Source organism: Patagioenas fasciata, chromosome 1 (genome assembly GCF_037038585.1).
Source record: "Patagioenas fasciata isolate bPatFas1 chromosome 1, bPatFas1.hap1, whole genome shotgun sequence".
Lineage (NCBI taxonomy): Eukaryota > Metazoa > Chordata > Aves > Columbiformes > Columbidae > Patagioenas > Patagioenas fasciata.
In genome coordinates, this window is record NC_092520.1 from 107,118,898 (window position 1) to 107,133,524 (window position 14,627).

At 41.7% G+C, this 14,627-nt stretch overlaps 1 protein-coding gene across 4 annotated transcripts in view; it reads right to left on the reverse strand.

Moving 5' to 3' along the window:
• The window catches only part of MBTPS2 (membrane bound transcription factor peptidase, site 2), a 40,102-nt gene extending 25,972 nt beyond the window's left edge, over window positions 1–14,130 (reverse strand). For 3 of the 4 annotated variants that reach the window (XM_071812350.1, XM_065858661.2, XM_071812345.1), the window contains exons 1-4: window positions 13,888–14,127; window positions 7,969–8,117; window positions 6,125–6,263; window positions 721–824 (exon numbers count right to left, since the gene is read on the reverse strand). In XM_071812350.1, the coding sequence (XP_071668451.1) occupies window positions 721–824; window positions 6,125–6,263; window positions 7,969–8,117; window positions 13,888–13,962 (467 nt within the window). In that variant the 5' untranslated portion in view covers window positions 13,963–14,127. Of the gene's footprint in view, window positions 1–720; window positions 825–6,124; window positions 6,264–7,968; window positions 8,118–13,887 lie in introns of all 4 variants that reach the window. The other variant, XM_071812341.1, reaches the window with a different exon arrangement.
• Window positions 14,131–14,627: the final 497 nt, after the last annotated feature.

Consider the following 14,627-nt stretch of genomic DNA (forward strand, 5'->3'; position numbering starts at 1 on the left):
GGGTTAAGATGCAGTCATGACTCCCTATACTCAAGAAAATCAGAGAAACAATGTAAGGCTTCATGCTCATGGAACAGGTTATGACGGTGTCCAGGAGAAATGCAGAAGACACCTGAATACCAGCCCCAGTAACCATCACTTAACCCTCTTATGCTACAGTCTCATTTAACAGTAATGATTAATCATGTCACCTAATTGTGAAGTAGTCATTATAGTTAAGCGACATTAAAAGGATAATCTTCGATCAAAATTAACACATCACTGAGATTAATAGGGGCAAATCACACTTGACTGAGTTACTGCTTCAGCATGATCATATGCTACTTCACAAGCTATGTTTAAACAAACCAATTTATAATCTATTTTAATGTACCATTGTGCAATAGCACACGGGTCCTCTTCAAGTGCCACAGCCACAGAAATGCAATTGCTGTGTGAAAAACAGGAGCACTAAAAGAAGTATTCTCTTAAACCTGATGCAGTGCGGTATATTTGCAAAGCAGAACTCCTATCTCATGATCTGTAGAATAGACACTTTATTCAAACTCTATCCTTAATTGCACACCCTTCCAAACTTAAAATATAAGGAAGCTATGAAATAAAGAATAAACAGACTCCCTAAATAAACTGAAGAGGTGCTAACAACATTCACCTGTAAGTAAATGCTCTGCAATATTAGGCTTTGTTGGCACATAGTAAGAGAAAAGTAATTTGTATTACCTAATAGCTGCCACCCCATGGCCGACTTCATGTATCACACCACTGATGAGGATTGCAGAGAAGAAATAGGTCAGCTGGCTGACAGGCAAATTTACACCAGGCACCTGTTGATGTGGGCATGACAACAAAACAAAACACACTAGAAAACCAAGAGGTACAAAGACAAATCATTCTGCCCATAAAGATGCTGCTCTCACTCAGCTTCTTCAGACCCCAAACAGAACAGGGTGTGTTCTCACGCAGCACTATCAACTTGTACCTCTTCTCCCAATTTAGTCAATGTGTTTTTTAATATCGTAAATATATATTCTTTTGTTGAAAGCTGAAAAGCTCTCCAGATGCAAAAGCCTTCTCCCTGCCCTTATTCCCCACAGCCCTGAGCAAACGTGTCCTACTCTGTATTAAGCCCAAGAAGTTTACAAAAATGTATACAGACTTCCATTCAAATGAGACAGGCTTGGCAACTGTGAGCCTTAGTTTACAATTTCCTGCAGTCAGGCATGTAGCTATAAAGAATATCTACCCTTAAGGAGAAAAAAAAAAGTATGACACTTAAAACACTGTGTGTGGAGGGGTTTGGTTAGATGGAGATATGTTGTTGAATTAGTCAGGCCCAAAGGAATCTCAAGGCCACTTCGAGAAGCTGAGAACAGAATCTGCTGTGAGAAAGAGGGGTGTTTCTTCATTAACAGGGCCTCAGCATGGCATGAGTCATCGGACCTATCATCGGTGGGGCTCCAGCGTATGGACTGCCCGTGATACTGATTTAGCAAATCCATGCTTGGAGTGTGGACGTGTGATTAGAGAACAGTTGCGTATATAAGGAGGCTTGTTTCTGTAATAAATGGCTTTGCGTGATTCACATTGAATCGGAATGCTGAGTCCTTTATCGCTCCAACAACTGTGAGCCCAAGAAGCTGAAAAAATGAACCTACAACTAAAATTGTCAGTTTCCCTTCACTCTGCCTATCCAAATGACAAGACTATCCCTAATTTACAAGAGTAACTTTTGGATATTGTTCAAGTTTTGGCAATCAACATATGGCAATATAACCTTTAAAAAAAAGGCAAATTTATGCAGGCCTCTCACATTCCTCCTGTTGCTATGGATTCCCACCACTTCCCAGGTCCTTCATCACACTAGTCATGAGACACAAGGTCCTTCCAGGTGGGCTTCAAAGCAGTCACGAGTCAGAGAACAAAGAACCATCCCATCTTTCCTGCCCATGGACTTCCCTCCTACTCGGTTCCCCTCCCCACTCAGCGGCTGCGCTGTGGCGGGAGAAAGCCACTTGTGCTGCTTGCTTTGGACCGTTCTCCGGTCTGCTCCACACACCTCCCCGCTTGAGGCAGGGAACACTCCAGTACACTCACGAATAGCTGATGTCACAACTCGAATCGCAATCCAGTGGCAGAAAAGAGATGCTATGGGCAAAAATTCCTGGCCTGTCTATAGCACTCTCTTAAAACTACCCTTGTGGGACACAAAAGGCTGCAGATTCAACTGAATAAAATCCATTTGATCCTACCTTCATTCAGTCCACATTCTGCAATTATTTGCATTCACCTACCCATGCAGCAGAATTCTACATTAGGGGGGTGATACAATCTAATAGCTAAAAGAAATTCTTCAAAAGAATGTTTTCATTAATGTTAAGCTGAATAATTTCACCAATTCTGTCCAGAGTGTGATCACGACACGACTACTGTACCTCACTGTATAGGGACAGCTGCTCTTCATTTGTTCAGCATCCATTGCTTGTTTTACAGCATCAGCTGGTGGCACTAACGCACCAGTTAACTGGCATTGCCAGTGGCCCTCTGCTCTGGGCACACAGAAGGACAGACAGCAATAGCAAGAGTTCCCATCTTTATACCACCATGACTATAGCCTGTTAGAACACAGCACGGGATGCTTTCAGACCTCATGTCAAAGAAGCTAATTTAGGATTCACCTAAAATAGAAGCTAACTCTCACAAAGGGTTCTGAAATCAATAGCAGTATTTTGTGAATAAGTATTGTCATCTTATGATCTTCTGGAAATCCTTTAGTAAAATAAGATCCTTTGCTAGTAACTGCTCTGCCTCTTTCCCGCTTTTGTCAATCGTCAAGAGGGGGCAATTAAAGGAAAACAGCCCAGTTACTTACAGATAGGTGATTTAAATTAAGTACACAACTGAAGAAAAGAGAAAGGTGTCACAATTTAACCTAGGCTAGCAATCTAAACCACGATAGCTGCTTGCTAACACCTCCTGCACACCCATATGGGAGACCTAATCAAAAGGGATGGGAGAAACTCACGGACTGAGATAAACAGAGTTTAATAAGATAACAAAATAATACAAATATACTACTACTACTACTACTATATATAAAATGGAAAATAGACTCTAAAATAAAAGATACTCAATGCAATTCCTCACAAACTCTGTCTGTGCTGAACCGCCAGTCCCAGGAAAAGAGAGATTGCCCTGGTGCCAACAGCTGATCCCAGGGGAAGAGGGGAAAAGGCAGAAAGGCCCAGAGGCCACTGCAAAATGGCAGGATGGCAAAAGGCCAAACTAAGGAAAAGTCCCGAACAGAACTCCCCAAAACAGAGCAGAACCATAACGGGTTTCTGTCTCAGTCTCTCTAGCTAGAAAACCCAACTCTCCTTAAATATGAAGCAGAACACTAATGGCATAGAATATTCTAATTTATCAGCCGGGATGTCAGTCAAGGTCAATCCTATCTCTGCCCCCTTCCCAGTATGCGCAGAGAGCTCAGAAAGACCGTGGCTCCCAGACAACAACAAATACAACAGTGAGCTCTTACATCCTCTTTGTTCCACCTCGAAGACACTGGAAAGCTACTCAAATAAAAACATTAATTCTGTCCTGGGGTGTCTTCTTGTTCTCAAACTAAATTCAAACAACAACTGTGCTAACTAGGAAAAAGAAAAGTTTCTAACTGTATGAAGAAAATTAACTTGCTTTCAGTCAAACCAGCACAGAAGGGTATAAAAATCTTAATAAATAAAACATAAGCAGAACTCTGTCTTCCTCTCTCCACAGCCAAAGGCTAAAGGCCAAACAGATTTATGCCACAGGCTAAAATTGAATTTTAAAAAAACTTTTGTTTTTTTAAAAAAAACTAACTCAATTTCCTCCAGGCAGTAAAATACAAATCATAGAATCATAGAATAGTTTGAGTTGGAAGGGATCTTAAAGATCATCTAGTCCAAAGCTGTGCAAGGACAGGAACATCTTCAACTAGATCAGGTTGCTCAGAGCCCCGTCCAGCCTGGCCTGGAATGTCTCCAGGGATGGGGCATCTACCACCTCTCTGGGCACCCTGGGCCAGTGTTTCACCATTCTCATTGTAAAAAAATTCTGCCTTATATCTACTCTAAATCTCCCCTCTTGCAGTTTAAAGCCATTACCTCTTGTTCTGTCACAACGGGCCTGCTAAAAAGTTTGTCCTCTTCTTTCTTACAGGCCCCTTTTAAGTACTGAAAGGCCGCAATAAGGTCTCCTCGGAGCCTTCGCTTCTCCAGGTTCAACAACAATAACTGATTTAAATGAGGAGAGGTCTTCCTGACTTGTTCTTCACCTCTCTGAAACCATACATGGGTCACTGTCTTGTGTCAACTTAGGATAGCACATTCCCCTCAAAAAGAATAATGAAACTCTTTCAAGGCAGAATTATACAACTGTGATCATTCAGAAATGAAAGAACAAGGTAGGAAAGAAAGAGAACCACAAGTCAACTTAGAAGAAGTAACCTTATCTCCACACATGACATTACATTATCCCTACACATTCCATCTTTTTCAATGTTAGTCTGTCCTTGGTGTGAAAGCAGTGATATTGACAGTAGGCAGCCACTGAGGAATCAATTCCACATTGAAATTGTGAATATTATCCCAAATTTCTGCTTTTATAGTTCAGATTCATACCAGGTTATTTCCAAAGGCTCATATTTACTTTGGCTGCATCTATATTATTTTCTCAAAAGAGCAATGTATTGCAAATGCCAAGTTTACTCTAGTGTCACAAAAATGGATAAATCCATATAATGACCTCCGAAATGGAAGATGTAAGGGAGGCTTTTCTTACTCCAGAATGTAACAGACATGCATGCTTAGGATAGATCCTGCTGGCATGTAACTTAAAAATTTTCTGTCTCTTGTTTAACTTGTGCTCTACTGGATGCCAAAACTGCCCACTCCTGTCTGCTTCTGAAGATAATTCAGGAGCAGGCTGTGGATGGGGTGATAGCAGTGGCAGTACCAGTACTCTCCCAGGTCTCATTGCCTGCTTTTGCCAACACATTCTGCAGTTGCTTTATTCACCCTGCATGCACGAAACAGACCCGAACCATCCCAAAGGCACTGCATTTATGGCACGTGTTAATGATCAGGCTTCCGGCACTCATGCAGTTTTTTTACGCCTAGCTGCACACAGTCAGTCTAGCACTTAGGGGAAGGCCTGTCGTGGCAGAGCACAATTCCCAACTCCTGTTCACTAAACCAGCTGAGTGCTTGAATAGAGTAAAATGGTTGGGCACACCTGCTCTAAGCCATGCAGCAGAAGGCAGAGCAACCTTGTAAGACTTTCTACATTTCTAGAAAATGACTGTATGTTCTGGCCAGATAGCACTCTTGGGGAAATAAGAGAAATTAGGAATCCTTCCAGGTTAAAATTATTGTAATGGCAAAGTCAGTTCTTCAATTACTGCCTGGCATGGAGATAAAAAATACAGTATTTGTAATCTCTCCCATTCTGTGAAATACACTCTTTTCTAAAATCATACAATATATTGTCCAGCATCAGAACTCTATTAGGCTTTTAATTTTATACTACCAGAAACAGAACTTTCAGTTTCACAAATCAGGGCATAAGTCCCTGAACAATCAAAATATATGCCATCTCCTCACTAATGAATCTTTTTTTCCCCTATCACACAAAGCTCTCTACATTTCTTTCCTTTCCCACTGATGTTTTGTACTGTAATAAATGAAGTAGAAGTCCTCTCTTCTTGTGGACTATGCATTTGCTCTGCAAAGCTTAAGGTCACCAGTGCCACTACGCTGCAAAACTCAGAGGAGGCAAATTCTTAGCTCTGTTTTGTATTCTTAGTACTATGACAATTTAGGGCTTTTCAAAATTACTAGCAAATTCTCACTCCTGAGAATTTTTCATGTAAACTTTTACACATTTGCCTTCATTTCTCTTCCCCTCTTTTACTGCTTCTACTCCCCATTTTTAAGGCTGATAACAAACCAGAAAATTTTAATGTAGATTAATCATCAGGAGTTGGGTTATTCTTGCATGGGAGGATTTAAGCATCACATACCCTTTTAAGAAACTGTTAAGATCAGTTCACAACTCTCAAATCAGGACCTGAGGGGAGAACACTTACCACAACTTGCAGCATACGATCATTCTGGGCTTTTGGTGCCTCGGTGAGCATCTGTGTCAGTGTTTGTATCAGTGTCTTTCCGAGAAGAATAACAGAGCCAAACATGGCAACTATACCGAACACCATTCCTATGCTGAACCTACACAGAGAAGCACATAGTTTAGCAATGCATAGTTACAAGAAGATAGAGTATATACTCTCTATGTGTAACTACTTCAGCGCAACTTAGCACACCAAACTCATAGGGCAAAACTTATCTGATGCTATTACCATTCCTGTATCAACAATCCAGTATAAAAATATTAGCTAAAGAAAACTAATAACAGTAACAACATATATTAATAACATTGACTAATGACATATATTTTCCTTGCTTAGTAAATATTTTACTTCTAAACTACATCCTGATTAATTTTCAAATATTTTATGTTATTCTTACACATTCTAAATTTTATTTAGTTACCCAATATATGTAACTTGCCATTAGCTAGGAATATAAAAACACAACTCACAATGTATAATTTACCATGTTGCACCACACCATCACATATTTAAAGACCTGAAGCAAACTACTGGGTAGCATACGCATTTATCTATATAAGCATTTTTTTTAAAAAATTGCATGTTCCTCACAAACAACAAAAAGTGCTAAAGAACAATAAATGAGACTCAACCTTTTTTAAAGAAGAAAAACTAAAAGGTACAACTGCAAGACCAGATTAAAATAAATTACTTAAAACATTGTTCTTCTCACCAATTTATTTTTCATGAAAATCAGTGTTGAAAATAACTTCAATTTATGTCAGCCCACCTAGGGATAAATTTTTATTCAGAATTATTATTTTACACTATCCAATAATTGAAAGATGTGATGAAGTTTAGTTTCTAGCTAAAACACTTCAATTCACTACCTCTTCTTCCTCTCCAAATATCATGGTTGTTCTCTTACCATACTTAATGAAGCTCCCTGGGAATTAGTAATTTATTTTAAGCAACATGTACTTGTAATGTTAATTAAAGAGACTGGTAGAAACATTATATTGTAATAAATTAAACACATTAAAAATTGTGATTGATATTGAGCTATTTCAAACTGAAACAGAAAAATCATTACATATGAGAGAAAGCAATATGAAGCAGACCTCTCTTTTATTACAGTCTGACTGGGAGTAGCAATACAGGAAATGAAAAGAAATTCAAACCTTCCTCATTTTACATTTTCAGAGCAGATATGAAGTAATGCTAGGAAGGCAACTGAGCAATAATTTTCTAAAGAAGCCCAGGAGCATCCACACTAACTACTGTGTTTATTTAGCCATTCCCAGCACGCCATGCAATCTTAACAGGGAAACATGCAGGCAGATAAAGGTGAGCAATGTGCTTCTGAGCAGGTATCAGTGCTGAATGTCTGGGCAATGACTGACAACAGGGACACAACTGTCTTTGAATACTTTGTAAACTCTAGTGAGAAAGCTCAGTATACAGTGATGGGCAGATCTAGGATATGAGAAGCTGCTTTCAGACCTACTTCTGTATGCAGTACTACATGTAATAGCTGTACCCTGAAGAACTACGTATAGTTCAAACCACAGGTAAAAATAGTTTACAGATTTCTAGTTTTATAGCATGTCGATATACCACTCATATTACAGCTATGTATTTTTTAGCAGAGGAGAAATTCTTATACTGGCACAGTACAATTATGGCAACCAGACTAGTTGGTTTTATTGTTACCCCAGTGAAATAACAATGTCTATCCACTGCAATTTTAAGGCTGAAAGGCACAGATGTGGTTAAGTTGTTGACTTGTATTTGACAGAAGAAAAAAAATCCTGAATTTATACCATAAATACAGAAATCTGGGCTTCCATCTCCCCCAGCTGTAGAACTGGCGGTTGAAGAGAGCTGTTTGCCATCGCATGTGAAAAGGAGAGACACTCAAGCCATATGTCAGCAGCCAGTCTTCATAAGATGCCTTCAGAGAGTTGGATGACTGCAAAAACAATGGAAAATCAGTTAACCAAAATCACCTCGGGAGATTTTTGCATTATGTGACCAAGCAGTAAATGTGATCTGTTTATGTAAAAACAGATGTATATTTTCGGGGAAATGTCCTGCACATTATTTACATTTTGACATATAGGTAGGTGTGACACATAATATGAAAACATTATGCCACTGTTTTGATGTAAATTGCAACAGTTCTAGGATTGCGAGAGTGATCAGGTGTCCAGTGTCACTTAACAAACAAGATCTTATATCATCTTCCCTACTGTTAAATCACTTTCAGTAGTTTTTTAACTGTCTGGTTAGAAGATTAAAGAGTGAACTGTTTATGGTATTTTTTCAATGTGCAATTGTATTCCAGTAAACATTTTTTAAACTACAATAAAGAAAAATGCTTTTTTTTTGCTTCAGCTGAAAAAAATGCTTCTAATATTGGTGAGATATGGATCAGTACCAGTAAGGTTAAAAAAATTAGGTCTACTTTTTAAACACAAAGACTATAGCTAAGCAAGTCTGAAATATTTCATCATACTAACAAAAAGTCAGAAGAAATTTAAAATTATCAACCTGTACTACAACAGCAATTTCAGTATAACTTCCCAGCATTTCAAAATACTGCCTTCCTAGTAGTTCCAAAGATCTTTATGAGAAATGTGACCTATAAACTATATGATTAACACTTATCTGCAGTATTATCTGATATTATAGACCAACAGACATAGTTTTGCAGTTGCTACTTCATATTATAGGGCGCTTGTCTTCTCAATAGGCTTTACTTGGCCTGCTTCATGGAAGCCAGTATCAGAAACCCAACTGAAGGAACGCTTTCCATGGAAGTGAAAGAGGAATGAGGGCTAATGGTTTTATATCAAAAGAGGAGAGATTCAGGCTAGACATGAGGAAGAAATTTTGTATAGTGAGGGTGGCAAAACACTGGCCCAGGTTGCCCAGAGAGGTGCTAGATGCCTCAGTCCCTGGAAACATTCAAGGCCAGGCTGGATGGGGCTCTGAGCAATGTGATCTAATTGAAGATGACCTTGGGCAGTTCCCATGGCAGGAGTGTCTTCGACATAATTCAGACAAGTCTTTGGAGCCATTTGATCTGGAGCACTGTTCCCAAGTTTCCCTATGAGCAGCAGCACCTACTGAAGACATCGGGAATGTGTCATTCACAACAGGCACCCCTCTCCCTCAGCAAGAGGAACTTCACAAGCTTCTGGCTGTGGTTTCTGGTTCTTCAAACAAATTAAGAATTTGTGAAGTTCCTTGCATTCCTCCTGTCCTGCCACAGTGGTGGTGGGGAGTATGGATGTCATCTTGCTCAACAATATTCATAGCTTTTCTTATTTTCCTGGATTAATCAAAATTTGAACACTAAAATTTTATTCCAAATAGCAATTTTCCTAGGACACAAGACCCATTTACTCAGGTCACTGTTCATTTATCACCCATTACATCATTTATCCTTACTGACTATATATTCCTGTGTCAATTCCTCCTTCTTCACCCTACTGATTTCTGTCATGTTTTTGCTCAATCAGCTGAGGGCACCAACGGAAATTTTCTTCGTAATGTATTCTCTAATAAACATTAGTCAATTCCTATGACACCACTTAGTATCCAGAATCAGATCAGCAATTGCTAACCCAGCATTTGCTAACTTCAACAGATCACAAAGGTGATTACACTTGTGCAAATAATCACAGTATCACAGTATGTTTGGGATTGGAAGGGACCTGAAAAGATCATCTAGTCCAGTCCCCCTGCTGGAGCAGGAACACCTAGGTGAGGTCGCACAGGAACATGTCCAGGCGGGTTTTGAATGTCCCCAGGGAAGGAGACTCCACAACCTCCCTGGGCAGCCTGTTCCTAGGTCCCTTTCCCCTACACTGCTCTCCAATACGTAATTTCCCAACCTATACTGGAACCTGGGGTTGTTCCTGCCCAGATGCAGGACTCTACACTTTCCCTTGTTAAATTTCATCAGGTTATTAAACAGGTTATAATAACACATAAGGCAAAGAAACAATGGAAAAGACCTCACATAATCTATCAGATAACTAAGAACAAAAATACATATGACGTAAGTACTCTCTGACATGAGAAACTGTCTTCTGGGAATTTAACACATCCTATTAATTCAGAGTCAAAAAAAAGAAAACAACCCAACCACATATTATTTTAATAACGCTACCTGGATATATTGAGTTGGCACTTTAAACAGGCATTCCCTCTATCATATACAAAAAACACTTTTGCCCTAGAAATACCACAAATTCATCCCTTCAAATTAATTCCAACCACATCACAGCCCCACTGTACTAGCAAGGCATAAATATATAGGTTTCCATACAAAATACAGAATTGCTGTCCATACATCTGCCAAATGGGAAAAAAAAAAAAAAAATTACTTTTGCCTTTTCCTCCCAAGTTGTGTAAATTGTATTAATGGTCACAAAGTGATTGAATCCCTTTACAAAATATATTTAAAAGCTCTATACAAACTTTTGCTCCTTGTCTCCTGAGCTCAGTATGATCACCACATTACCATGTGCAACCTCACACCATGGTAAGAGGTATGTTGGTAGCCTATGTTTCATTTCACTTCCTTCACACAGGCCTTGGCTCTGCTTCTTTGACTTCTAAGTGATCTTTATTAATTCTACTATAAAAGCAATACCATTTTTGTTTATGCAAGCCTTCAAAATAATGAACGTCTGTTAAATACTCCAGGAGCTCCCTAAATATCTCCCAGCGAACAGAAGTCCTTAACATTCTTCTGTGCTGACAGAATCTGTTCAAGAGCCCTGAACCATTTCAGCTTCCTGACCTTAAAAGCTGAAGGCTAACCTTGACTGAATGCGTCTAATGCATCCTTTATTTCTCGTAGCAGAAGGAGGGACAACCTTCTACCCTTTGCTCATTCCTGATCCTTCAGGCAGAATGAAATGGGATGATTTAGGATGCTGGGGAGCAGAAATTTAGGGGTCTGCCTGAGTGATTCCCTTTTGTAGGATCCAAGCTTCAATGGAAACTTTCGTGCCAGTGGTTCAATGAAGAGCAACACGAGGTACTTAAAATTCCAAGTCCCAGCTTGATTCTGCATATTTTTAGTTTGCTAATAGAAATGCATCTTGTAAGGTAAGACTAGCAATATTATAATGTGTAAATTTATCTGTGCAAAAATGCATTTATACACACAGTTGTGCCTTCTATATTGCAGACTTTCTAGGAGTCAGCCTAACAAAATGTTTGAAATCTGAAGAAAGCCCGTAAGGGAACAAACTGAGCAAGAGACACTGCACATTGGACAAGGTTACAGAATAAACATCAACCGCTAGTTACAGTACACATCCTTCACTCGCCAAAAATATCAACAAGATCATGCATGGAAAAGTACTCCTGTATTGTTTTACATTCAGGCACTGTATGTCCTTTTGGTGTAATCAAATTGTAAGTGATTTGAGGTCTAAGCGGGGACTGCCTTTTGCTATGGTTGCTAGCAGCCCCAGGTCAGTACCAGCAATAAAACAAACAAAACTGAGTTTCCTAATTATATAAATCTGCTTGTTTAATTCAAATTCTATTTCGGCTGCAGTGCTTACAGTGAAACTTATCATTGAGATGTACATAAAAGATCTACCAATAGGTTCAGTAAAACCCAGCAGCTCCTACATATTTCTTGACTATTAATAACCCTTGTCAACTTTTAGTTAAAAGATCAAAGTTCAAATATAGCTCTCGGACTCTCTTGCTTGCTATAGCATTCCATGCATTCCCCTTTCTATTTCAACATAAATCAGGCATTAAGTTGGCTCTAAACACTGTGGAGTTTCCTTTTTTTTTTTTTCTCCTTTGCTGCTACTAAGTTCTACCAGCGGGTGTAACAAGGAGCGGCTGCCGTTACTTACAAAAGCGAATGATTTTAAGGTCTAATGCTGCAAGAGACCTTCAGAATCTCTGAAATACAAATGAGTGTCAGCATCGTAGCACAACAGGTCCAATACCTAAATTCAGCTCTTGCTTCACACTCTAAGATTCTTCATCAGACACAAAGTTACTGTCAAAACAAAACAAGCCTGTTGCCTGACCTTTCTGGTGGTGACTGGTGTGTCTCACTACAGTCAGGAGCACATTTATGTGGTATTTGGCCAATCTTCTAATTTGTTTCAAAACAATGCCACGTTTGTTTCCAAATACCTAATACAGAGTTGATGTAATGAAATCAGAAAAATCTTTAGATAAATTACTCTATTTTTTATTGTTGTTATGTACAGACTAACATTTGGCAATCAACAGGCCCATAATTTACCGAGCTACATTTGCTCTCCAACGATCAGCAGCAGGGGGAGCCACTTATTTTTTCAAGTTTTTCTCATCACTTAAAATTTACCACATTTCTTGCTTTATTTTACAGGAGGGACAAAATGAACATTTTTTTACTTTGAAACCACTAGGCCCTATGTGCACTTGGCAGAAAGAAGTGCAGCTCCTGGACTATAACCTTAGCGTCAAAAAGCAAAAGAATTACAGATCAAACCTTTAATTTCATTTTTCCTCATATTTAACTATCTAATGTCCTGTTTTGCATATATTCTTCACAATTGCAATCATCTCTCAGAAATCTTACTTCTCGAGCTTTAAAAAAAAAAAAAAAAAAACAAAGCAAACAATTAAATTTTATGAATGATATCTTGCTGGTCTATTTTCCTTTCAAGTCTTCTTCTCTATCAGGAAAAGAGAGATTAGTCTTATAATACTCTCTGAAGATTAGAATTTATTTATTGAAAAAGCAGTTGTACAGAGCTCTGTCTCAAATTCTTTCAGTAGAACTAAGGACATTAAAAATAATTTTTGAAAAGTGCATTAGTTATGCTTGGACATGCAGTAATTTTTGCAAAATCATTCTAAAACTCGTATTTTACACAGCAAACTTATGATTTTTTTTCAAATATAAAAAGATAATACTTCAAACTCCAGAAGCACATTAAAGCTACTTGAACAGCAGACTAACAGCTGACTTCCCTAACGTTTCACAGCTTTGTTCCTTCAATGTAGCCCCGAAATTTGGAGCCGGCTGGGAGGTGTTTTCAAACTCAGCGACGGGCGGGAGCAAACCACCGCCACCCCAGGCCCCGCCGCTAGGGCTTCCGGCAGGGCTGCAGGGCTACGTTCTCAGGGCGGGGTGGCTCGCCCTCGGTGGAAGACCGGCCCCAGCAGCCCAAGGGGGGCCAGCGGGGCAGACACAACGCCTGTAGGCCGCACCGAACCCGGAGCTCTGGAGCTGAAAACAGCGCGGCGCCCGCCCCGAGCTGGGCGGGGCGGGGAGGCCCCCGCGCCCCCACTCCGAGCCCTACCGGCCCCGGCCGCCCCGGGCACCTGCCAGACTTCGTTCGGGGAGGGGGGACGTGAGGGGGACGGACACAAACCGCCGCACCCTCGGGCAGCCTCACTGGCCCGAGCTTCGCGCCGGCCGTTAACTTTGAACCGCAGAGAGACCGCGCGGCTTGGGCAGCGGAGAGGCACCTCCCTCTGCCTGTGAGGGGGGAGGGTCGTGGCCAGCCCTGCTGTGTCGGAGGGTGGGCGAGGAGGGGAGGCTTCTCTCCCGTGGCGACTCCGGGCCCCGGCCGGGTGAGGATGAGGCTGCTGCCGCCCTCCTCCCGGCCCCAGCAGGGTGTCAGGGGTGAAGCGGGGCCCTTGCCCTGCGTGCGCGGGGCCGAGGGCTCCCCGTTCCGCTCCACGCCTACAGCCCTCACCTTGAGCAGCGTATCCACCAGGTAGATGGCGCACCAGCCCCCCAACACGCACACCACCACCGGGATCGGGATCATTGCTGCAGCCGTGGCGGTGGCGGCGGCCTCGGTTCATGCGGAGGAGCCCCCGGAACCAAACCTGCCCCGGAACCTTTCTCCGTCAGTTACGGTGTCCAGTCGGACGCTTCCGGGCACCGCGTGGAGCGCGGGCAGGCGCCGAGGTGACGTCAGATTCGAGCGCGCAGGGGGAACGGAGTGTGTCGCCAGGCGGTGCGCGTGCGCGGTGAGGTGGCCGTCACGCCCTCCTCCGCGCGCCCGGGGGCGGACTGCGCCTGCGCGGTCGGCGGTGGGGCGGAGCCGACCCCTCTTCCGCCGTTTGCCAAATTTCTGTTAGCTATTTGTGTGTCCCTGCGTGGTGAAGAGGTGCAGGGTGGGAGTGCGGTGCTTTTATGTTAGGTGTTCGGTGGCGGAGGCAGCGGCAGGCGAATCCCCCTCAGCGGAGCTGCCCGCCCCCTCCCCCCGCCCCGTGATGCTCCGGCGGTGGCCCCGGAACTGCGGGGTCTGAGGCCCGGGCCCTCGGGGGGATGCTGCGGGGAAAACGGCCAGGAAACACGCGGGAAAATAAAACTTGTTTGCGGTGGTGGGATAAGGGTGGATTGCTGGAAGCGCTTCAGTGGCAACAGGATAACATGATTCTCTTTAAGCATTCACATTCTTGTAGAAATACAGCGCTGACTTCATGA